Source organism: Diadema antillarum, unplaced genomic scaffold, assembly GCF_040938485.1.
Source record: "Diadema antillarum isolate AM-2024a unplaced genomic scaffold, OU_Dant_1.0 seq00001250_RagTag, whole genome shotgun sequence".
NCBI classification, from domain to species: Eukaryota; Metazoa; Echinodermata; class Echinoidea; order Diadematoida; family Diadematidae; genus Diadema; species Diadema antillarum.
In genome coordinates this window covers 382,067-408,498 of record NW_027272036.1, presented here as the reverse complement: position 1 = coordinate 408,498, position 26,432 = coordinate 382,067, and the positions used below count along the sequence as shown (strand labels likewise).

General features: G+C 37.2%; 2 protein-coding genes across 2 annotated transcripts; both read right to left on the bottom strand.

The window, feature by feature from the left end:
• Positions 1–1,285: 1,285 nt before the first annotated feature.
• On the bottom strand, positions 1,286–2,371 carry LOC139745297 (somatostatin receptor type 5-like). Its single transcript, XM_071655695.1, has one exon. It carries the CDS (start codon positions 2,369–2,371, stop codon positions 1,286–1,288), a length of 1,086 nt encoding a protein of 361 aa, XP_071511796.1.
• Positions 2,372–5,675: 3,304 nt separating this feature from the next.
• On the bottom strand, positions 5,676–6,761 carry LOC139745296 (alpha-1A adrenergic receptor-like). The gene has a single exon (XM_071655694.1). It carries the CDS (start codon positions 6,759–6,761, stop codon positions 5,676–5,678), a length of 1,086 nt encoding a protein of 361 aa, XP_071511795.1.
• Between the last annotated feature and the right edge of the window lie 19,671 nt (positions 6,762–26,432).

Sequence of the window (26,432 nt, the reverse complement as noted above, 5' to 3'; positions counted from 1 at the left end):
ATAAACATTTCAAACATCTAAAAATTGAAAAAAAATCATTGAAGCCCTTCTCCAATCCCACAATTTTCTCGGACAGCCATATCATTTCTTATCTCCTAAAACAATAGAAGAGGGATTGACAAGGCGAAATTATGTATTGTCAATGATTATTTCTTCCCTTTATTGTCAGCAATGAGTCAAATCAACGCCTAACCTTACTTTTGTTGGTAACACCTTGACATTAGACTAGGCATGCCATGGTATTAGTGGATTAATATACTTGCAAAACCTATGATACAATTGTTTTCACTTGAATTGCTAGTAAGATATTGAAGTAAATTGTTAAAAGCAATTAAACTGATTTTCAGGGTTATTGCCATGAGAAGTCTGAAATTAATTTCCGTGCCTACGCGGTCCAGCGATTTGCATGGCCTCGGTCTTCCCGCCAGTACTGTTTGGAGGTCAGCCTTTCAGTTTTTTCTGCATGGATACGGTAGGCTATATTCAGTGACAATTCTACTAAAAAGCCAGGCATATTATAGAAGAAAAAATGTTTTGCACGCACGTCTGGTAAAGTACGAATTTCATTTTTCATTTATTGCAGTTATTATGTCCACAAAATAGCACTAAAAATCAAGTGGAAGATTAAATCAATAACACGACTTCAGATTACTATAAATCAAGTTTGTCATAAGGTTTTCATCCAATATGCACAAACACAAGCAGTGTAATAATGTTGCGACTTATAGATAAAAGATGCCCCACAGCATTTCACATATCTAATCAAATGCAAACGATACATGAGATATGAGAAAATATCCTACACGATTTATTAATGAGCTAATAAACTTCATCTCATCACAGCTTCCCATCCATCCTATAACCAAAATGACTGAAGAAAATTCGTATCTTGTGCTACAAACTTGTAAAAGAAAATGTTGATATCAAAATATTTTCACTAAGATACATGTAGGACTCGAGTCTGCGGCCTAAAAGCCACAAACAACGCGACTACCAGACACATAAGTTGTGGAAATGTTTGTTGGTTATTTTCTTTCAAGTATTGAATATGGAATTAAGGAGTTTATGGTGAGTGAAGTTCTCTCAAGTCTATCGCACACAACATTTCTGACAAATGAAGAGCTTGCTTCCAAAAGGCGCTAAACCATAATTTTCAATGGATTTAGCGCCTTTTGGAAGCAAGCTCTTCAAATACTGAGAACTCTTATTTACAATGTAGATTGCGGTAGTTTCGATAGTGGTGGTATCTGCGTACTTGTGCTGAGGCGACAAGACGTATCCAAGCCTAAGGTTTCTTGAATCTGAAGCAAAGGCGTCTGCTGGATTCCGGATTATCGGACAGACGACAATGTATAATCTTGCCGAAGACGTCACGAAAGTTTGGATGTTTCAAGCCGTATATGATAGGATTCAGGGCACTGTTGGCCATCATCATCATCGACCCGTAGAGGGTCAGGACGCTTGCTCCAGGAATCGCAAAATTGACTCCACTCGGCAGGAAGCAGAAGACGAACACGCAGACGATGGTGAACAAGTTTTTGGTGATCTTCATTTCCCTGTCCTGCAGTGCTGCATTGAAATTAAAGTGCCCCTTGGTGGCTCCACATCCTCCAGTCCCTATTTCCCGGTCAACGACTGGGAATTTAGAGCGAAAACTGCGACCGTGATTGACAACGAAGACGAGAATGCGGGCGTAGAATACCGCTGTGACGATCAGGGTCAGGATGATGACACTTCCCTGAATAAGAACGAAGTAGTGAACCAGGGGATTTGAATCCGTCACGGAACACAGCGAGTAGAACCTGGAATAGCCAAGTTCACCGACTCCGAAGAGAACAGGAACGACCACGTACATAATCGACGTTGCCCACGTAAATATTGAACAAGCAATCGCTTTCTTTGGTTCATTGAAACCTCTTCGACCACGAACACCTTTCGTGATTACGTACCATCGGAGGATGGATATAGCAGCAAGTGTCTGGATGGCTGCCCCGGAACACGAAAAGAGTAACCCAGTTGTCACGATACAGACGACGTCGGGCAGCGGGTACTCGCCGGATCGGTTGACGAGACCGATCACGAGGAAAGGCAGACACGCGCAGGTCAAGAAGTCGGCGATGGCCAGGTTGACGATGAGGACGTTTGTGGCCGTGTGGAGCTTCTTACAAAGCGCTACAGAAGCGAACACCAGGGAGTTGCCCACAAAACCGACGGCGGTGACGAGGCACAGACAAATAGCCACAACGACGCGATGACAAAACGGAATTCCGCTCCGACTACGGGATGTATGAGTGATGGAAGAAGTTGTAGCCCATTCAGCTTCTGAAATACGAATGAATGTTGCTACACTGGTATTCAAGAGCTCTTCCATACCGGGAGCCATCAGCTGCTTCGAATTTCTTTCCGTGGATTTACTGGAAGTTTCTTACGACTGTGACCAAAAAGTGACTACCTTTTCTCCTGACTTCTTTAATTTTGATGTCTAGATCACTTTTGAGGTCGTTAATAGTTGCTATGTTGAGTTTCTTAAAGCGGCAGAATGTTTAGGGTGTACTCTACAAAAGCTTGAAATGGAAAATCAGAGAAGTTCTTGCCGAAATAATGTCGCACTGTATCAAACCGTGAGTGAGGTATCGTTCACGAATGCAAAAGGAACTTTAGAATTAAACCAAGCACTGGAGACGACGTGATTTTATTTATTATTTTTATTTTATTATTCTATTATTATTTTTTTTTTTACACGAGGTTGAACAGCTCCGAATTTCACGCGCAGAGCACATGATCCTGACCTTCGGATGCCATTTCGTTAATGCCTTCTCATTATAATAATTTTCGAGTCCGCAATTCGTGAACAGTATTCGGCTCTCTCCAGGGCAAATCTAATGTCTGCTTCCAAGTCCCAGCATTTTACCCTGTCGCTATGGATATTTTGTAATGAAGCAGGGAAGTGTAGCCTATATAAAAAATACACACGCACGCGCACACACACACACACACACACACACACGCAAGAAGATAAGAACTAGTTGAAGGCGCGGTTAATCAGGGCGAATTAATTCACTGAATGGCCAACATGGTAGCGTGTAATGCACTTACGCACTTTAAACGAAATGTCCCTGGCAGTACTCAGTGTCGAAATTTAACATTGCTTACAAGTAAAAAAAAAAAAAAAAAACGAAAAAGAAAAAGACCCTTCATAACCGGGAAAGAGTGGAAAAACATTCCAAACAAAATAATAAGAAAATAAAAATGTGATTACACTCAGGAGGCTTTAGGTTATGTGTAGGTGAATGCAGAAGAACATAATAGATGATAGATATTCCTACTCATATTGGTGTCATCATTAATCATTGCCATTAGATTTAATGACTGGAACTAGTGATGAATCTTGATGATAGCATGTAAAATCGTTTTAATTAAAGAGCTGTATCAAACCTCAAGAGATTGCGCAGGGTTTGATACTATGACCTACTTGTTCTTACCTATGATTTGTCAAGAGCGGAAAAAAAAATAATGAACATATACTTGCCATTAACGATGGCGAACATAATGAGGCGACTGCCAAGTTTGTGCCTCACATAACGATCTAGTAATAATTGTATCAGCAGCGAAGGGACATTGAGACAGATGAATTCGTTTATGCACTCTACACTCTTGTGGTAGAATGGTGTGATATTCAGTGCCAGTAAATTTACCTCTTTATGAGCCACGTTCCAACGCCACACAAATAAGTCGACGGAGTGTCATATTTTACTAAAAAACGCACAGATCTTCTCAAACCTATTGATAAATCCCAACGTATCAGGTATATTGAAAGCTTTACTCTTGATTCCATTTCTTTTAGAGATGATTACTTTGCATGGCGGTTAATAGGAAACGGTGTTATGTAAAAAAAACAAAAACAAAAACAAAACAAACAAAAACAAAAATCCACACAACACACAAAAAACAACTAACCAAAAAAAAAAACACACACACACACACACACACAAATCGAGCAAGTCTAATTCTTTATAAATTTTTCCTGGTCATGGACAATAATGTAGATACAACTACTGGTCATTTTCGAATGAAATATTAATAGAATGTCACACAAATTCAAATCACAGCAAATAAACCTGGGTTATTTTTTGTACAACTCTACCCATTGCATGTCCAGCATAAATATATATCACGTGTAATATTACATGGATTTTTTCCTCAGAAAATATTTAGTAAATGGTGAGAAAAGAACGGAAACATTTCAGCGGCGTTCCATTTACGTCTGGACTACCGTGATCAGCTTGCGAGCTCAGTTGCAAAGGAAGGGACGGTGTATGAAAACTCCGGAGAGCTCCATTGTATAGTAAGCGCTTCGCCCTCGGGATGGTCGCAGTTTTGCAAGAAACATTTCAAACATCTCAAAATTGAAAAAAAAATCATTGAAGCCCTTCTCCAATCTCACAATTCTTTCGGACAGCCATATCATTTCTTATCTCCTAAAACAATAGAAAAGGGATTGACAAGGCGAAATTATCTATTGTCAATGATTATTTCTTCCCTTTATTGTCAGCGTTGAGTCAAATCAACGCCTAACCTTACTTTTGTTGGTAACACCATTACATTAAACTAGGCATGCCATGGTATTACTGGATTGATATACTTGCAAAACTTATAATACAATTGTTTTCACTTGAATTGCTAGTAAGATATTGAAGTAAATTTTAAAAGCAATTAAACTGATTTTCAGGGTTATTGCCATGAGAAGTCTGAAATTAATTTCCGTGCCTACGCGGTCCAGCGATTTGCACGGCCTCGGTCTTCCCACCAGTACTGTTTGGAGGTCAGCCTTTCAGTTTTTCCTGCATGGATACGGTAGGCTATATTCCGTGACAATTCTTCTAAAAAGCCAGGCATATTATAGAAGAAAAAAATGTTTTGCACGCACGTCTGGTAAAGTACGAATTTCATTTTTCATTTATTGCAGTTCTTATGTCCACAAAATATCACTAAAAATCAAGAGGAAGATTAAATCAATAACACGACTTCAGATTACTATAAATCAAGTTTCTCATAAGGTTTTCATCCAATATGCACAAACACAAGCAGTGTAATAATAAGCGACGTCATGTACAGATCAAAGATGCCCCACAGCATTTCACATATCTAATCAAATGCAAACGATACATGAGATATGAGAAAATATCCTACACGATTTATTAATGAGCTAATAAACTTCATCTCATCACAGCTTCCCATCCATCCTATAACCAAAATGAATGAAGACAATTTGTATCTTATGCTACAAACTTGTAAAAGAAAATGTTGATGATATCAAAACATTTTCACTCAGATACATATAGGACTCGAGTCTGCGGCCTAAACGCCACAAACAACGCGACTACCAGACATATAAGTTGTCCAAATGTTTGTCGGTTATTTTCTTTCAAGTATTGAATATAGAATTAAGGAATTTATGGTGAGTGAAGTTCTCTCAAGTCTATCGCACACAACATTTCTGACAAATGAAGAGCTTGCTTCCAAAAGGCGCTAAACCATAAATTTCATTGGATTTAGCGCCTTTTGGAAGCAAGCTCTTCAAATACTGAGAACTCTTATTCACAATGTAGATTGCGGTAGTTTCGGTAGTGATGGTATCTGCGTTCTTGTGCTGAGGCGACAAGACGTATCAAAGCCTAAGGTTTTTTGAATCTGAAGCAAAGGCATCTGCTGCGTCCCGGAATATCGGACAGACGACAATGTACGATCTTGCCGAAGACGTCACGAAAGTTTGGATGTTTGAAGCCATATATGATAGGATTCAGGGCACTGTTGGCCATCATCATCATCGACCCGTAGAGGGTCAGGACGCTTGCTCCAGGAATCGCAAAATTAACTCCACTCGGCAGGAAGCAGAAGACGAACACGCAGACGATGGTGAACAAGTTTTTGGTGATCTTCATTTCCCTCTCCTGCAGTGCTGCATTGAAATTAAAGTGCCCCTTGGTGGCTCCACATCCTCCAGTCCCTATTTCCCGGTCAACGACAGGGAATTTAGAGCGGAAACTGCGACCGTGATTGACAACGAAGACGAGAATGCGGGCGTAGAATACCGCTGTGACGATCAGGGTCAAGATGATGACACTTCCCTGAATAAGAACGAAGTAGTGAACCAGGGGATTTGAATCCGTCACGGAACACAGCGAGTAGAACGTGGAATAGCCAAGTTCACCGATTCCGAAGAGAACAGGGACGACCACGTACATAATCGACGTTGCCCACGTAAATATCGAGCAAGCAATCGCTTTCTTTGGTTCATTGAAGCCTCGTCGACCACGAACACCTTTCGTGATTACGTACCATCGAAGAATGGATATAGCAGCAAGTGTCTGGATGGCTGCCCCGGAACACGAAAAGAGTAACCCAGTTGTTACAATGCAGACGACGTCGGGCAGCGGGTACTCGCCGGATCGGTTGACGAGACCGATCACGAGGAAAGGCAGACACACGCAGGTCAAGAAGTCGGCAATGGCTAGGTTGACGATGAGGACGTTCGTGGCCGTGTGGAGCTTCTTACAAAGCGCGACAGATGCAAACACCAGGGAGTTGCCCACAAAACCGACGGCGGTGACGAGGCACAGAGAAATAGCCACAACAACGCGGTGATAAAACGGAATTCCACTTCGACTATGGGACGTATGAGAGCTGGAAGAAGTTGTAGTCCACTCAGCTTCTGAAATATGATTGAATGTTCCTATACTGGTGTTCAAGAGCTCCTCCATACCGGGAGATATCAGGTCTGAATTTCTTGGCGTGAACTTCCTGAATTTTCAATCTGTGGTGGCCAAAAAGTGATTATTTTTTCTCCCGCCTTCTTTACTTTTTTATTTCCTGATTCCTTTTCAAGTGCTGAATAGTTGCTATGTTGAGACTGCGAAAGTGGAAGAAAATTAAGGTACTCTACAAAAGCTTGAACTGGAAAATCAGAGAAGTCCATGCAGAAATAACTTCGCAGAGTGTGTGCGGTATCATTCACGAATGCAAATTGATTCGTGGACCCGTATTAACTGAATTTTAGAACGAAACCAAGCATTGGGATCGGCGTGATTTTGTATCTTTTATTGAACTGACTGAAGAGCGCCAGGTTTTACACTCAGAGAACATGATCCTTTTCGTTAATGCGTTTGTGACAGCAATGCGTAAACAGTATTCCACTATCTCAAGGGCAAATCTAATGTCCGCCTCCGAGTCCGAGCATTTTGCTCTACCTATGGTGCTGTATAATAAAGCGAGGAAGTGTCGTTTTGCATTAAAAAGAAAATAGCTTGATAAGAACTAGTTGAAACCGCGGTAATAATTAGGGCGAATTAATTCCCCAAATGGCAAGCATGGTAGCGTGTAATGCACTCACGCACTTTAAACAAAATGTCCCTGGCAGTACTCACTGTCGAAATTTAGTATTGCTTAAAACTGCCCGAAAAAAAAAAGAAACAAAACAGCCCCTCATAACAGGAATGGAGGAGAAACACATTTCAAATCAACTGAGAAACAAAGGGAAAACTGTTATCACCCTCCACAGACTTTATGTTATGTCTAAGTGAATGCAGAAAACAAATAGATGAGGTCCTTACTCATATTGGTGTAATCATTAATCAATGCCAATGGGTTTAATGTCTGCAATGCAAGATCTTCTTAATTATAGAGCTATATCAAGACAGGAGAAATTGCGCAGGTTTTAATAACATGATAACTATTTTTCCCCATAATTCATCAGGCACGAAAAAAAAATAAACTTAATAATAATCGCAGGGCTTTCTGATGGAACAGTGGCAAACATTTAAATGCCTTACATTTAAATGAAATAAACTTACAATTAATGTTATTTATATGCTCTTTACCAAGAGAAAATGTAATATTGAAAATTTTTCTGTCAATATCTGTGCCTCTCAGGTAAAACGTGTGTCAGCATTGAAGTTTTTAGGATTGATATTTGATAAAAATGTTACCTGGAATGCTCATGTAAATAACCTTTGTAATGTGTTGGCAAAGAATATTGGTGTTATGTATAAATTAAAGTCAATGCCTAAAGTGTTTTAAAAAATGATTCATAATTCAATTGTTTTACCACATTTGTCATACGGGATCATAATTTGGAGCAATGCATCAAAACCCCAGTTGAACAGAGTTTGTGTCTTACAAAAACGAGCAATACGTATTGCACACCATGCTTCATATCTTGCCCATTCATAACCAAGCTTTCAGTTGTACAAGATGCTACAATTTTATGATATATATCTTTTACAGTTGGGTATTTTTATGTATTTATGTTACAAAAAGTTCCTTCCAGAATCCCTTTTAGATTATTTTTCGCTGAACAGCACTATCCATAATTACGGAACAAGAAATTCTGCAAACTATCATCTATATCACATGCGCACCTCATTTTTCAAAAAAAAAAATCAGTTATATATCAGGACCCTCATAATGGTATTCTATCACTAGGGAAATTCAAGCATCAAAATCTATTAACAATTTCAAAATTAAATATAAACACTTTTTTGGAAGATTACAAATATAGTTAATTCAAGGCGTATTTTTGGTGTTGCTGTTTTCTGTGTTGTTATCGTCCATACCTCCGTAGATTCCTTTTGTAATGATTACATTGGTTTGACTTGTTCTGTTTTGTCAACTTAACTGACATTTTTTTTTCTTAAATCTGTCAAAGGTATGTATATTATAGTACATGAGTCAGCTACTCACAAGGGCTTTTCCTTTCTTGCTACTTCTCCCTCCAATGGCATTGTCTCTGTATGTATTCATACCGCTACATTATTTCTACTCTAATGTCGTATGTCCTATGATTTTTTCTCTTTTTGTATCTTATTTTGTACATTCATGTTTTATTGTATGCTCTGTATATTTTAATGCTTGATGCAAAATAAACTAAACTGACTGATTTTAGAAATGAAATGACAAGAAAAACTACTTGAACAAAATATTAATAACAAACCAGCAAATATAACTATAATGTTCTTAGATATTTTTATTTTTCATTTCATTTCATTTAATTAAAAAAATAAAGGACATCTCCCTTCTGGCTACTACCTACTTATAGCATAACTGTTAACCTAAGAGTGTGATTTTTATGTTCCTTGTCGGTGATGTATCGTGATACATTCATACACTCACAACTCTTACAACGAAACTCGCGACGAAAAAGCAAGCACATACTTTGATATGCAGTTTAGACAGGTGCACATATATTGGTAATGTGTCCAGCGTAGAATAGCAACAAATGTATATGTGACCCGTTACAACAAAAGGATCCGAAAGTCGGGGGAGGACAGTTTTCTAAAAATGGCATGATGTTATTCCCGTGCTCCTCTACTTTAATTTCAAAATATATAGCACAACTCATAAAGGTACTCGGCTGCGGAGATATCGATGATTTCATCAGCGCATGTCAAGTGGTTGAGGAAATCAGAGTTTCGAGAAAAACGCCTTCAAAGTTGTCCTTTCCACGTTATAATGGTCATGGGGAGGCGAGACAGTTTTCACCGCTTGACAATAGAAGGCACGCTCCTAGCGACCTCCGCCATGTTCAGTCAAGCTTAGCGCCAGCGGTCTACGCACAACCAATCAGTAATCAGGATGCCATGCACTGACCGATAAGATCACTCCCTCATTGCTAGGGCGGAATCTAGCTGCGGCGCTAAATCAAAATCTTCGAACACGTTTCTCTTTGATACATTGAAAGTCGGAAAATCATGGCCTAGAAGAACGCTAATTTCTTGCCTTTCTTTTGCTCATTTAGCTTCGAAATTTCGGCAGATGATGGACAAAACATTAGACTACAAAATTTTGCCAAAAACAGAAATCCGATTGTTTTAACCAATTTTGATGATGTGACCTCAAAACTCGATTTTCTTGGCTCGGCCATCAGCGACTTTAGGATCCTTTTGTTGTAGCGGGTCACATAATGCACGCAGGCTCCCTAATCTCTCTTGGTAGCCATATACAATGGTCATGGGTATGGCTAGGGAGTAGCCCTTGGGGAGTTGTCCCCAAGAGGGGAGAGTCCAGAATGAACCCATCTGACAATGTGAGGATTACATATAAGAGATGAGTCTTTGATGTAAGAATTAGTTTGTTTACATGTAGCAGAACTGGACTAAGAACTGACTGTGGAACTGTAAATGCAGGAGTCTGGATTACTTGCAGAACAAAAGAAAAGATTAAGTATCAAGTTCATTGAGGATTACTAGAGGCAGGAGTATATTGTGATGGTGGGCTTTAACATGGGAAGTTTTCTTGGGAGTGAGACGACATTGTTGATTGAAGGATGTAAGAACTATTAAACTGTGGGAATTATAAACAGGGGTTGGAGTGGGCTGTATCTCTAAATGCATTAATGGTTAAGGTCCTATTTTCCACCTTACACTATGTACGTATAATTGTCAATCTATTTTTGCATTTTTTCCCTTTTCACTGTATTGCTGATGTGTGTGTCATTGTATCCGAATATTGATGTATGTATTGATTTTAATATGTTCCTTACTTTGGTGAAATAAAGAAACTTGAAACTTAAAACTTGACTTTGTTAAACTGTGTGCTGTAGATGTTACTGTTTTATAAGGAAAAGAATTATTCCATTATCATTCCATATATTCTTTCTTTCAATATCATTTCTGTGTGTTTGTTCCCTCCAGTGTTTTTATCACTCTTTTGACCTTCTACCAACACAACCCTTTTTTTAACAGTCGAGCCCTACCCACATATTGCAAAATGTAATTTCATGGCTGTGGTATTTTTCTGTCTGTATTACTCCGCTTTTGCGTTTTACTTCATTTTTGTTTTCAATTTGCTTCTATGGAGATTATTTTAGCTTGGAGATCTCATGCCCACTTTAACTCTTTTTAGCTCAACTGGCTCGATATCAATAGATACACAATTTCCCACATTTTTTTTTTAATAACATTTGTCCTTTAGTCCACGTATAGTAAACTAAGATCCCATACATCTTCATTCATTCAAAGTAGGTCCTACACTGCTTCTGATATTCAAGCCTCAACCCGTTTTGGAACATTGAATATATAAAAAAATAAAATATAAAAAACTCAGCATTGGTCGAGACAAGTGTAGACCTACTTTCCACACGAAGTCCCTAAATCACTATGTTTCCAAAGTTGACAAGATTTATTTGACGAAAAAGATACAATCGACTAATGTTTACATCACATAACAAGTAGGCTTACAGCCAGTCTAGACAGACACGCATCCAAGCTCAAGCAGATAAAAGTTCATTATAAACCGGCTGAGGGTAGAGTAATGAACTAAATAGGCAAACTGACAAAAATGATATCAAATTCATGACATAGGGCGCCATCGTTTCGTCTGTCCATGATTAAATGACATGCCGACCCTGGGAGACAGAGTAGGAGTGCCATCAGTTGTCAATGACAAAATGAGCCAGTTTCAACCCTGTCGGAGATGATTTAAAGAACAAATTTACCATCATAGGCCTGTGCAATTGAAATACAGCAACATAAGTAGAAGAAATCAAGGACAGATTGAGGAAAATGGGACAATCAGTTTAAATGTTATGAATTCTTACAGTTTTTGTTCAGTCACTGCTGGTGTGGAGCGACATACAGGTGATGATGATGTGTCAGGCGTAGAACAATGTAAGAAAAATATTAAGATAATTCGAGAAAATTTCATTATTCTTCTTTTTTAAAGAACACATTCCTTCAACTAAACTTAGCTGAAATGTGTAAAGGGTAGAACTACTCCCCTGCCTTCTTAATGAGGCAAGTCATGTGCTCTTTTATCATGTGATAAACATGACAGTTAAAGTATGCTGGATTTTCTTAATGTTTCCTTTATATCGTTCTTTACATATCACACCAAAAGCTGCAGTGATATTCACATTCAGCGATCGCGGAACTGAAAGTTCAAAAATTCATAATTTTTGAACGGATTGTCCGATTTAACTCAAATTGCCTCTATTGCCTAGACATTGCTTAAATCTCTCAATCTATGTGTTTATATAGGTAAACTTGTCCTTTAAGACAATCTTGATTGCAGCTCGCGCACACGTTTCCGATTCTCGCTAAAAGAACATATAAGAGGGTCGAGAAACGGACGAGCATACCACAATTTCAACTGCAGCTTTACCAAAAGTTACAGTTGGCGGCTTGCAGAGGAGTTTACGGGAATTGATTTGGTATTTTGTATGGGCAGGAGTTACTTTTCCCGAGGGATTCAATCTCATCCTACACGCAATTCAAATGGAGCGGAAAGTACAAGTGGTTTTATTTGCTACCTTCGTAGGAATACTCTTTGGTATGTATTTATTTTCAAATATAATTCTTGTTTCATTTATTTTCGTTATATTTCTTTCATGCTTAATATTATTTTTTATTCTTGATTTTTGGCATGCATATATTTGTTTGTATATATTGTTATATATACATGTATGTGACGTGCATTACCAAACGAACAAAAAGTTGCACACAGTGATTTTATGTGAGGACAAAAAATAGGTGAAATGGGTCAACATAACCAATTCTGAGTTTTTCATATTTTCTGAAAGAGCAAGTCTTTTTTCTATACTATATTAAAGTTTGGGATCACAAAACAAACAGGAACTTGTGTTTTGAGCAGTTTTTCTCGAACACTTTTTGGTAGAATAGTGTGATTAGTTGTTTCTCGTAGAACCCTCTTCCCATTTCTCAAAAACCCTGTCCATACACTTCACTTTCAACTCCAATAACTTAAAAAAAATGATGATGCTGCATCGATAATTGGCATTAATCATGTACAGGAATGTGCTAATGAGGCATGCTCAATTTCAGCTTAATTTGATAATCTCTTCACTGTTGTTGCTCCACTGGTCAACATCCTGTTTGTTTTGTTTTGTTTTGTTTTTTTTTTGTTCTATTCATCCCACAGCTAGCATAGCTTGGTAAAGATTAAGTGCTTAAATACACCCTGTACTTCAGAGCCTGTTTTCTTAGTTCACACTTTCCAGAGTATATCCTTTCTTTCTAAAATTTAAATATGTTAGGAGAGTCCATTTCAATTAAGTTATTCATCATTTTAAAGCTTAGAATCTGTTCTTTCAGAATCTATCATTAACTAAAAATCCATGTCTGGAGACGTTTTGCTTGTTTTGTGGTGCAGGGTCAAATATTTACACATATAATACTGTCCCCAACAATTACACCGTCTTTTATGGGTACTCTTACATCGGTATAATAACAACTGTTATTCTGTCTGCAGTTTGTGACTCATTTGTTGTCTTAGTCTGCATTTGAGAAGAATTTGTCGTTTCTGTTGTTTCTGTATGTTTTTATATTTTGGTCCTAGGATGTATTCGTTATCTTGAACTGTACACTCGGATTTAATTCTTGGATGTACGCTGAAAGCTCGCTTTGAAGTAGGTTCCATCGTATCTCTATAAAATTGTACCTATACAGGCCTTTATTCGAACTTTCATAGATTGACCACTATGTCCTCTGTTACCATGCATCACAAAACCAACAAAAAGCTACGAAATCATGTTAAATGGAGACAATCCAGTGATGCTGTTTGTCCAAAATGTCATATCTTAAAGGAACTAATAATCATACATTTGAATGCAAGCTCAATCAGCTTTTGAAACTATTATGCAGTTTGTTTTATTATAAGTTTTTGATCCTCCATAAGTTGAGAGTAGATCGCAATATTACAATTGTATATAAAAAGAAAAAGAATTAGTGCAGATAAACATATATTTCTAAGAGAAAAGGTGAAAGAAAAATGGAAAATCCTCCCAATGTTATTTAAAAATAGATATACCTGCACACAAACGAGCTGTTTATGATACACGTGTGTATTCTTATTAAATGACTATTACTGTAATAGAGTAGTACAGTTGAGTTCTTTATACTTTCAGGTTGTTCTGCAATGCAAGTTACAACATAGATAAAATTAATGGTAGGTTCGTGCATGTATAAACTGTGGACAGATGAGAATCTTTCTAAAGTACAGATATGTAAGCAGTGCACTTCTTGTGCGTGTGTGTGTGTGTGTGTGTGTGTGTTTGTGTGTGTGTGTGTGTGTGTGTGTGTGTTTTTTTTTCTTGCAGTTATCTTACCATCTTGTTGTCTTCTGTATACCCTTGATAGTGGAGGCTTTCACAAAAGCCATACTCCACAACCTTTTTATTCTTTGGCTTTTCATGACGTGACCATGGTGACTGTGCTGACGCACGCATATCAAAATCAATGTGACAGACGCCAGATGTATAATGATGGCGGGACGCCTAGGACGACAAAATAACAATGCCTAATGGTTTTGATTAAAAAAAATCCAAGAACGAAAAAAAAAAAACCGAATCAACATCAAAACGTATAAAAAAACTCATAAAAGAGCTAAGACATTACAAAAAAAAAACAACTAAAGCACATCGACATAATCGTTCTCAAAATAGCATATTTAGTATTGCGGATAAAAATCACACGAAAATCTCCAGAAGCTATGCAAATGGTCATAGGGGTCTCTGCTTTGTATATTGTATATAACACTCACTTACAATCATGGTGTGTTTGACTGAATTACATGTAATAGAATGAAGGCAGAATACTGCAATCATGGTGAAGTTAAAATAGGACCACCCTACGACACCAATACCCACACGTCCCACAGCCCACGATACCGACATTGAACAATAATTATAGGTCCATGAAAATATATTTTCATTCGATTCTAACACTTTTAGATTACCGACAAATAGAAAACAATGGATACGAATACAAAGAAATGCAAAAAGATGTATACGGTAGAGACTCATGCAGTGTATTTTTTAGATCATAAGAGCTTGTTTATCCTTCTATCATTTTATCATTCCAGCTTGCTTTGAGTCATTCCATGACGACATGCATTTGCATTAAAATGTGCCAAACCATTACATTTCCTACATAACTTGTATTTACGTAGTAATACACATAAATACCTTTCATCTGTGCATCGCATTATTCAAACATTGAATAACGCAATCTGACAATGAGAACCTTTTCGGGACTATAATAACCTTGAGCATAGATATCTAGACTATTCCATATGTAACGGGCACGTAAATATGAAACCCACACAAATTTGGGGGAAAAACAAGAAGAGTAGATTTCCATTATTAATTTAGAACAATTATCTATATTAAAAAAAAAGAAAAAGAATGCTATCACTTTGACTATGCTGTCATGTGCATAATAACAGCATAATAATAAAACATAACCATAACGGACAACGAATACTGTACTAAATTTGATTGAAGTCCTTCAATCAATAACCGAGATCTAGGTGGGGTTATTTTAGGCCCCCCTCCCCTGTTTGTTTGTTTTTTCCAGCTTCCACAATAGCCCAGTCTTTGTAGAGCTAGGTGTCACTCTTTTGTATTCCCCCCCCCCCCCCTCTCTCTCTTTTTCTCTGAAATTTACACTGAAAGTGTCTGGAGTGCTGTTGAGCGAGGAAGAAAATGGATTTTGCCCGGTGACTGTCGCCAGCTGTGGAACACACACACTCCCCAGCGGGGAGACGGTTGCTATGGTTCCCAGGTTGGTGGGGGATGAAGAGATAGCCATGATGAAGAAGTATCCCATGCTGAAAGGAAAAAAGAGGTACATCTGTAGTATTCCACGTGAGTCATGAGCCGATCTCGTTATGTTCCTTTCATATATCGACAGCACAGGATGGCAATTCATCTGAAGTTTTGACCATTAGGAATGATACTGTATGTTTGTTTGATGTTGCTGTTGGTTTTTACTTCACCATTTCTGTAGATATGACTCTACTGCCTTCAACCTTGCTCCATTTCCTCTCAGCAACCCTGCCGATTACGTTGATAATGAAATGGGAAAAATGTTTCTGTATACAACCACAAAAATATGAAGAGTTTGTTCGCAAAAACCGATAAGTCCATATTTGCCAAATGGAGATATTTGCGATTAAAGGTCAAGAAAAATAAAGAAAATAATAAGAAAATACATCCTTCTTTTGACCATAACTTTAAAAATGTACTTTTATATGCAGTGACCAATTTGTCATTTCAAAGGTATCATTTTGTACTTTATGACAGAGACCGTACTTAAAAATTTTCAAAAATGGACTTATCGGTTTTTGAGAACAGACTCTTCATAATACCACGAAAATATGAATGGATGAGAATGAGTTTCAATGCGACTCGTTAGTTTTACCTGTGAATAATTCTGTTAAGTTGAATTATTTTTGTATTTTTTTCATTCATGTTCCATAATAGTATTCCACATTTCATACAAGTTTTATATTCCATTTGATTTTAGAAAGATATGTGTTTAACACCACAGACAGTTTGAAATAAAATTGCACAAACGTATAAGGACATATAATTGACGTTTAATATGAGGAACCCACTAAAAAGCAAAGTTTGTAGGATGTAGGTTCCAAAATAAAATACATACTTTTAGTACAGTATATCAATGTCAGTTGTTACAATCGATGACAATGTAAATATCTATTTAAGATCATATATATATATATATATATATATATATATATATGTCCATATTAACTCAGCCTGTGCCTCGGATCCTTGCCAGAACAATGGAACGTGTAGAGAGGCTGAAACCGGGAACGATTGTGCTTGTACTGAGGATTATTTTGGACCACAGTGTGGTATGTATGATTTATGTGACCCTGCATCACAAAACCATCAAATACTCTCCAGACATGGATTTTAAGTTAATGACAAATACTGAAAGAGTAGAATCTAATCATTACACTGATAAATAACTAAATACAAGTACGAACTTTCCTAAAAAATACAAAGACAGTACAAACATTTCCAAAAAAGTGTTATACTCAGCAAGGACATTTCGAAGTTCAGGGTATATATTCTCACCTACTCACCTTCTCTGCTCTATGCAATGAATGGGGAAAAATATGTAATAACGGGATGCAAAACAAAATGCAACCGCAAGTAGAGGTAGGCTTATTTATAAGAAATATAGTCAGGCTTTCTTGTGCTTTAATACCCCGCTCCACTGCTTCAGGGATAAACTTAGAAAAAGGAACAAACAGTGTAAAAATGTTAATCATTATAATCAATGTTAAGTAGTGTTATATACCCAAACTGGGAACAATAGTTCGAATAAGATTGTTTCTATAGACCAAACTGTCTACAGTAATGGTTTAGTAGGAAATTGTGATATCTCCTTATATTTTAGGATTTATTGCGGTTTTTTTTCTGTGGTATAGATTTGTGATACAGGTAACGGTTTCCTGTATCACAAATTTATACCATAGAAAAAAAAAAACCTACACAGCTGCATCAAACGTGTTAACTCAAAGATTGTTCAAATCATTACTCCCAGTGGTAATCAATAAGTTTAATCAAAATAATTCTAATCATGGCTGATTCTATCTTTCAAAGCAGTACCTTTGTTGTTGTTTCTAAGGCATACCTAATATCACCATCAAAAAAAAAAAAAAAAAGAAGAAAAAAAGACAAGTTTTTCTCCTTGTTTCAAATCATAGCCTGCCCGGTGATTTACACTGAAGACGCTGGCGGACCACAGAAGAGGTTCGCTTTTCTCGATGTCAAACTGTCTGGAAGTGCATTTGTCGTCGATTTTGAGGTCAGCGCTTATCATGATGCGCATATCGCCTTATCCCGTGAGAACACATATCTACGCGACATGTACCTCATCGGTAAAGCTGAATTTAGTATCGTTTCTTGAACACAATGTTTATGTGTATTTTGCTGAGATCAAAAAATAAAACAAAATGTAAATAGTTCTGTATACAATGGAATAAAAGAAAGAATTTGCGGTAATCCCAGTTTGAAACGATTTCACGTATCTTGCTGTATAAAGTGTAAGTGACGTCTTGTCTGATAAGAAACGCTACAGGAATGAACTCTTAACCAAACTCAATGGAGTTTTCTTCACAATAAAGGTATGGCGATATATTTTAAGACCCGAAATAACATTCAGACAATTCAATCAAATTGAAAGTTATCAACTCGGAAGTCCCAGAGGATTTTTTTTTTTTTTTTTTTGGGGGGGGGGGGGGGAGTCGGACATTGCTTGCGACTGTTGCTTGGGGTTTATGATTGTTTGTTTATTAGTTTTTTTCTTTCTTTCAAGGTTTTGGTTTGTTACATCTCTTTTGAGGAGGTTTTCTTTGGTTTTGTTTAGTTCGTTTTTTATCCATCTATCTATCTATATGTCTGTATTATATATATATATATATATATATATATATATATATGTATATGTATAACGTATATATACATTTTTTTTTTTGGGGGGGGGAGGGGGTGTCTTTCTTAATTTCTGAATTCTCCATACTTTTCTCTTCTCTGTTTTATAAATTCTAAGTAGGATTCACAGTGTAGATGTGACGACATCAAAATAGCTTTACAATCCGTTGTATATCAAAAACCATATAATCCCTTGTAAAGAGTACATTATTTGTGCGTTATGTCTATAGTCCTCTTCTGTTATTTGCATATTGCATCGGACCAGTGATCGGTGAGCACAAGACGAAGGTGATGTTCTTGCGTGGATGCGCGACCAAGTACTCCACTAATTGCAATGAGACTACCGAGACATCTTATCCCAGCGCCGTGCTATCAGGCATTCCCACGTATGATCGCTTCTGGTTGACCTTTAATGAGGGTCGTCTCAGGATCGGCCACCATGGCAACCAAACCCCCATCATCGACTGGACGGACCCCGACCCTCTTCCGGTCAACCACATCGGGGTTTGGACTGGGTGGGGCTCAGAAGGATACTGGAAATTTCACTCCTTTTGTTGAAATTAAAAAAAAAAAAGTTTCGAGGTTGCAGCCCCCATGCACAAGTACAATGTATTTTTGGTGCATGTATCTATTATATTTAGGCCTCACAATGCGTCATAGATGTCAATTTTCAAACATTGCCTGCGCAAACAAATGAAAAAAAATCTAGCAACAACAACAACAACAAAAACCCAAATCGCCAACGTTTTTTTTTAATAACAGATAAAGTATAGGCTTATTTGACTCAATGTTGTTCAAAGGTGTTGACAATGACAATCTTTTGTTTGTTTGTATTTTATACCGTCATTGTCCAATGCATAATCATACAACTGCTTATTAAGCTAAGTTTTTCTTCGTTCAAAGCTTGTTGGTTTACAAAATCATGTTCAATTGTCCACTATGACTTTACAAAGTTTTCTTTAATTTTACCTTTTTAACAGTACCCATTTGCACATAAACATCATAGAGTACGTCCGCTGAATCTTGCTACTTGCTTCCTTTCATCTTTGATCGTTGCTCTGGTAAAGAACATGGCAAAAACCTTTTTCAATTTTAAGGCTGAATATAATATCAATGAATAGAAGAAAAAAAATCATCTATTAATCTTTCACGACACTGATTTCTAAACATTTGAAATCAATGTTCAAACTGATTCCAGGAAATGATTTTTGAATGAATGTTGTAAAATGTAAAGGGAAGAAATGTACAATATATATATATATATATATATATATATATATATATATATTTTACATATATATATATCTGTCAAGTGAAAATTCATTGACTACCCTTGTGAAAAGACTAATGTAGTGAGTGAATGTTCTGACAGCTGCTCTGTGTTTCTGTTCCCATAATGTCATTATCATGATAATGATTGTTCATTCCACGATACGTGGATTGAGTGAATGCATCAAGACCAGTAGAGTACATCAGAGAAAGTTTAACAATCCGTTCAGACGTTACTAACTCTTAATTCTCCGCGCATCCACTACTAGATGAGACGACTACTAAAGCTTATGACGTCACATGCGTATAACGATATACGGAAAATACGAATATTTGAAATTTTTTTCCTCCTTTTTTTTTGAAAAAAAAAAGAAAAGAATGTACATAATAATACCATGACCTGTAATTGACTTGCATTCTTCAAACTGCAGGAATACATTATCAAGGTGAACAGTGAACTTGTCCGTTATGATATTTTTATGTCTTCTTATTCCTAATAATGTCTGTCTTGCCTATAACTGTAAAGCACATTATGAATTCATGCAGATCGTATTAAATTCCAATGAAGCGCTAACTTCTGTTGATAAGAATTTACGAGATGAGACATTTAATTAACACGCATTCACGTCTTCTAAAGCCGCATTCGTACTGTTGAAATACGCAATGCAAATTCATGATGGTTTTTTGTTACAGTACGGAAGCATGTACAAGCAGAAAGACAATTGGTGTTTTAGCCATTTTAATGATCCTGCGTCGAAAAAAAAAATAAATCCTAGGCAAAGAATTTTAGTTTAGAGTAGATTATGATTGAGCATGCTGTTCAACACTAATGGATTTTCCTAATCTAATCTTAAGAAATGAAAGAAATTGGACACTGTAGAAAAGTGTTTACTGAGAAAAAAAAATGCTAGTTCAGGGTGTTTTTTTCAAACATTTAAACAACAAGTTCACCTTAACGTGTATATGGATTGAGTTAATACAACAATATCAATGAAAAACAGAAGGGAAAGTTTTAGGAAAATCTGAAATTCCGTCCAAAGGTTATTTGTTTTTAAGTTTCTGCGCCGTCACTGCTAGATTTGAAGACTACTCTCCACGTTATGATGTTATATGCGTAAAGAAAATTACATAATGTATATGAGAATTTCCCCCCAAAAAAGTATTTACATTAAAAAGGACACATTCTCTCGACTTGTTACTGATATAATGGCAATATCGCTACCACCGATTTCTGAAACCCGGCAAGTCAAGTTATCATTGAATATGAGGGAAAATAAACACATGTTGAATTTTCTTAATACAACAACTGGCATCGCAACCTGCAGTAATCTTCTTATCCAGCAATGGCGGCATTGAAACTTCAAATATGCAGACATTAACAAAGGGTTTTCACAATTTCCTTGTTTTCTTTTTTTTAACTGATGTGTTCTATTAGTATTGCTGCATTCTCTCAATCCACGTGTATATTAGGGTAAACACGTCATTTAATTTCACCAAGAAATGAAACAAGAAAAAGTATTGAAATCTCCGTGGCAGCAGAAATGAAGGGATTATCAAGTTAAGCCGTAATTTACTTCACTCATTAAACAAATTATAGTCATGACTTTCATAAAATATCCTGGCAGTGACACAATCCTGATCATGATTTTTTTTTTTCTCCGGGCATCCCCGCGACTCAACCGGGAAAAGCTTTGGTCATGCCCAAACTTGGTTGCCGTTAAATCGGATTGGCGTGCGTACCTCCGGGCAACTACAGACGAGATACGCGCTAGGTACTGTCAGGTGCGGACCAACTGCGGAGAGCTCCGGGTAGCAAATTTGTTTCCCCGCAAGTCAAGCCGCAACATTTCCCGCGATACGGTATGACAAGGCCTTGAGCATGCTCAATACTTGTTCCGAGTGAGTCTTGGGGGTTCGCTCACAGAGGTATACGCAGAACACCAGTAGGAGACCCTTACTGGCAGCACCTCGCAGGCAATTCCAACGCATGTACTTCTCAGTATCCATAATTCGCTCGAAACAGAAAACGGATCGGTTTCAAAGCTCTCGCCCAGGTCACACAGAGTACACGCAAGTAGAAGGTAAGTAGCACGCGTATAGCAGGTAAGAAACAAGTGCGAAACCCCCAAACATTCTTGTCCACCCGCGGAAAATTCTCCTGCGCACTGGAAAATCCCTCCTCGCAACAAGCCCGCGTAGCTTGCCCGGAAAGGACTGGTGTGGCACGGACTTATCAACCTCCTACTGGTGTTCCGTGTGACATAAGTTGCCAGTGGATCTATGTTTATGCGCCGGAAGCGCGTGTCATCTCAAATCCTTGCCTGGCTGCAAACTTTGTCCTGCGGGTAAGTAGGACTTGGGTATGCAACTCCGGGTAACTACGGGTGAGATACGTGCTACTTACTGTCATGTGCGGGTCATATACGGGGACCTCTGGGTATCAAAATTTGTTCTTTGCAAGGCGCACGCAAGGTTTGCTCGGAAAGGTGTGACAGGTCCTTAGTAAACGACACAACCATGCATTGACATAAACTGATAATTTTCGTTATAATGATATCATGTAATGTAGATAGATTCTAGATGGAATTACACTGGCTGTGTAGATATTAAAAGGAATTCACCATAACGGATAGGTCAATAAGCAGTTTGTTCTGATCCTATTTTGTGTGTTTTTTGAAAGAATTTGAATGTTATAAGACCGCCTGCATGGGCATCAGTAATTATCTCTCTGGTAACTGTTTTATAATCTAATCATAGTGATATACATGCATATAACATACACAATATAATTTGCATAACAATCTTTTCAGGAATTTTTTGGTTGAGACAATGTAATACTAACGAAAAGCTATAAGTGGATAGACGCGCAAAGGAAATGGAATTTTATCGGGATTCGAACCCGTGACCTCCGGATTGCTAGCCCAGTGCTCTACCGACTGAGCAATAGAAAGCCCTGGTTCAGTGTTCGTCCCAGAAACCCTAATGTTTAATGCTCTCGTGGTCAGAAGCTATATAGCAGTATGTGTATGTGTGACACACACAAACACACACACACACTACACACTAACATCTGACATAAACCCGAAGGATAATTCAACTTGGGGATAAATGCGAGGGATCGTAAAAGTGGTGCAGCTGTTTTGAGTATTTCACAAACGCAAACAGAAGGAAACTGACCAGAAATAAATATAATGTATCCTCGCACTACTAGTATACGTAGGCTTCTGATCAGTCAGAAATGTCCCGCTGTCTGGTCACATCAAAGAGTCCTAGTTGAACGTGTTGGACAAGAGCATTGATTTCCCATGTAGGCAGCACTTATTCATTTATTTATTTATTATTTTTTTTTTTTTTGGGGGGGGGGGGGGGGGGGGGGGAAAGGATTTTCGTACATTTTCGACCTACACCTCAAGTTTGACAACTGCGTGTGAGCGTTCCATTATCAACATTTCCTGCAAGTTTCATTCAAAGTCGTTCTCAATTTTTTGAGTTTTGGAAACAGACAAAACAACGTCGATGAACGCTTAACCTCCCTCAGCGAAATGAAAAAAAAAAAAAGGTTTTATAGGTTTGAAAAAGAATAAGAGAGGATTCGTGTAGCATCTAATACTTATGTCACTCGTGTCTCACCGATAAATACAGCATGTTCGCTCATCAGAAATTATTTGCTGTAGAAAGTATTTCGCCGTGCAAGGGTAAACTCGAGTGGCCCGCAAAATCTAAAACAAACAACCCTTTTTAATAGAACTTCCAGTTTCAATGAAGTCTTCACGTAGTCCCTTTGCAGCAATTTTGATGAAACTTAGGTTGCATGATGGCACTGAAGTGTAAATGTGACCGTGCACCTCAAAACGAACATAAAATCGCACACACTGATTTTGCGTGAGGACTGAAAATAAAGTGAAATGAGTCAACCTAGCCGAACTTTTTCATATTTTCTGAAAGAACTGGTCTTCTTGTACATTATGCCAAAATTTGGTATCATAAAACGGGCAGGAAAGTGTGTTTTTTAGCAGTTTATCTCGAACATTTTTGGTATAATAGTGTGATTAGGTGTGTCTTTAGAATCCCTTTTTCATTTCTGAAAAACTCTGTCCACACTTTTCATTTTCAACTCTAATAACTTTTGAAAGGATAGGGCTACTGCTTTGAAAGTTGGCGTCAATTATGGACAGAATGTGTTAATGAGGCATGCTCAATTTCAGTTTAATCTAATAATTCCTTCACTGTTGTTACTCTGGTGGTTTACTTCCTGTTTTTTGTCCCATTCATCGCACAGCCAGCACGGTTTGGTAAAGATTAAGCGCTTGAATAGACACTGTACTTCAGAGCCTCTTTTCTCAGTTCACACTTTTCCTGAGTTTATGCTTTCTTTCCAATATTTAGATAGGTTAGGAGAGTCCATTTGATTTGAGTTATACATCGTTTTAAAGCTTAAAGTCTGTTCTTTCAGAATTTGGTCTTATCTAATAATTCATGTCTGGCGACTTTTTGTTTGTTTTGAGGTGCAGGGTCACAAATATGCGAGACATATTTTTGTGAATTGTCGAAAAAAGCGTTGCCGTGGTAACCACAATTTTCTCGAAACCTATTGAAACGAACTACTTCCACAGTATTGTAAAAGATTTACTCCAAATTCGTTATGTAAAATTATCTATACGTGCTTTCTGCAAGATACTCTATATGTCTGTACCCGACAATGCATTACTATGGTAACCACATATTTCTGGAAAAAATCTTGGGGGTTTCTACAACTGCCTGTGACTTGCTGCTGCTACGGGCCATTTGAGGTAAAAAATGGAAACTATGACATCCGTGGTCGACGTGTTATGACATTTGTGGTTAATCAGGTTTTGATCTTGCGCTTAACGTGTTATGAAATTTGTGGTAATTCTGTCATTTGTAGTTGAGGTCTTATGATATTTTTGGAAATGTTGGCATTATAAAGCGATTTTGACATGTAGGGTTTGACGTCTTATGATATTTATGGTGACTTTGACATTTGCTGTTGTCGTATTATGACATTTGTGATAATTTTGAGATTTGTGGTTGCCGCGTTATTAGATTTCGGGTAATTTTGACATAAGTAAGTGATTTTGAAATTAGTGGTTTGACGTGTTATGGCATTTGTAGTAATTTTGACACTTCTGGTTACGTGTTATGACTTTTTTGGTAATTTTGGCATTATTAGGATTTTGAATTTGTGATTTAACGTGCTGTGATATTTATCGTAATTTTGACATTTGTGGTTGTCGTGTTAACAGATTTGGGATAATTTTAACATTAGTAAGTGATTTTGACATTAGTGGTTTGACGTGTTATGACATTTATGGTAATTTTGACATTTGTGGTTAATGTGTTGTGACATTTTCTGTGTAATTTTGACATTAGTAAGCGATTTTGACATTTGTGGGCTTTACACCCCCCCCGCACGATAAAAGGGTTGGTTTTTTATGTTCCTTTAATTTGTTTCTTATTTTTCTCACGTATATGTTCTCTAACATATGTTATGCTAATCTCGCTTACACGTATATTAGAATTATCACACAAGAATGTAAAGAAATTATCAGGGCTTATAGGAAATAAATGAAAGCAGAACTTTCTACTACCTTTGATATTTCAGACGTTCATTTGTACCCATACTGTAAGCGTGACCTTGCCGTGATTGTCTTGCTGCATGCTTTGCAAATGCGAAACAAACGAGCAAATGAGCTTAACAGGATGGTATAGTTCCGTTTGAGATCTGGTTTCAGACATCTAATTGTTTTTTTTTTATTCATTTCATTTCTTTTATGAGATAATTAGAAACGTTATTACCAAAAATTATTGCAAACGTCATGTCAAAAGGAATTCAACGTTTATTTGACGAAAATTAATTTTGGTTTGAAATGACCGACATATATCCAAAACAAAGCGATCCAAATAAGAGGTGGGACTGATATTTCTTTCGGATCGCATTTTTAACTTTGTTTTTAGATACCTCAGTCATTTCATAAGCTTTTTTCATCCAATATATTTTTTAATTCCACTCAGAATCGTATGCTTTATAACATTCCATAAGTGGTCTCATAATATATTTCAAAAGTTAAAAGCCTAATCGTCATTTACACAAATACTATACCATTCCTGTAATGGTATTGAGACTGAACAAGGAAAGGGGAAAAAATAATAGGAAGAATGAAGACAATGTACAAATAGACAAACTAAGCGTTAGACAAAACAAATTCCAGACGAACAACGAAACACGCACCGACAAATGCTGTTACTGATAATTCAAATGGTTATGATAAATTATGTGATTATATTTTCTAAAGAAGAAGAGAATATGAAAATTCGGCCTAAATTTGGGAGCCCCCTCCCCCCTTTCCGGTCCTCATAGCATTATCATTTATTTCTTTTCCTAGAAAATAAGTTCTGTGCAAAACTATAAGAGAAGACAATTTAACTAACATGAAATGTGGGGGACCTACTTAGCAGAGCTTGTAATGTATAGGTTTCTTGATAAAAAAGAGGGAAAACATATTGATCTTGGTAAACAAACAACCTAGTAACGAAAAACTAGGAAAGAGGAAAGGGAGGAATTTGAGGTGAAGGAAAAGAGAGCAGAAAGAGCAAAGAGAAAGAGAAAAAATTGAATTACATTAGAAAATCACTTGTAATATGCTTACAAGATTCCTCGTCACCCGAGCAACATAGTTACGTAACTGTAACAATTTGCAAAATGCAAATGCTACATAATGGGTCATGGATTTAGTAATGTCCTTGACATGGACGACTCTGAAAAAAGAACGAAAAACAAACCGTAATACCTGATAAACAACGAATGTAATAAAGAAATGGAAGTTGGAATAAAGTTGCATGCTAAAAGCCAGCGTGAGGGAATTTTGTAAGAGTGAAGGCTATT

Coding starts and splice junctions, on each gene's coding strand:
- LOC139745296 (XM_071655694.1), bottom strand. CDS start 6,761: ATGGAGGAGCTCTTGAACACCAGTATAGGAACATTCAATCATATTTCA.
- LOC139745297 (XM_071655695.1), bottom strand. CDS start 2,371: ATGGAAGAGCTCTTGAATACCAGTGTAGCAACATTCATTCGTATTTCA.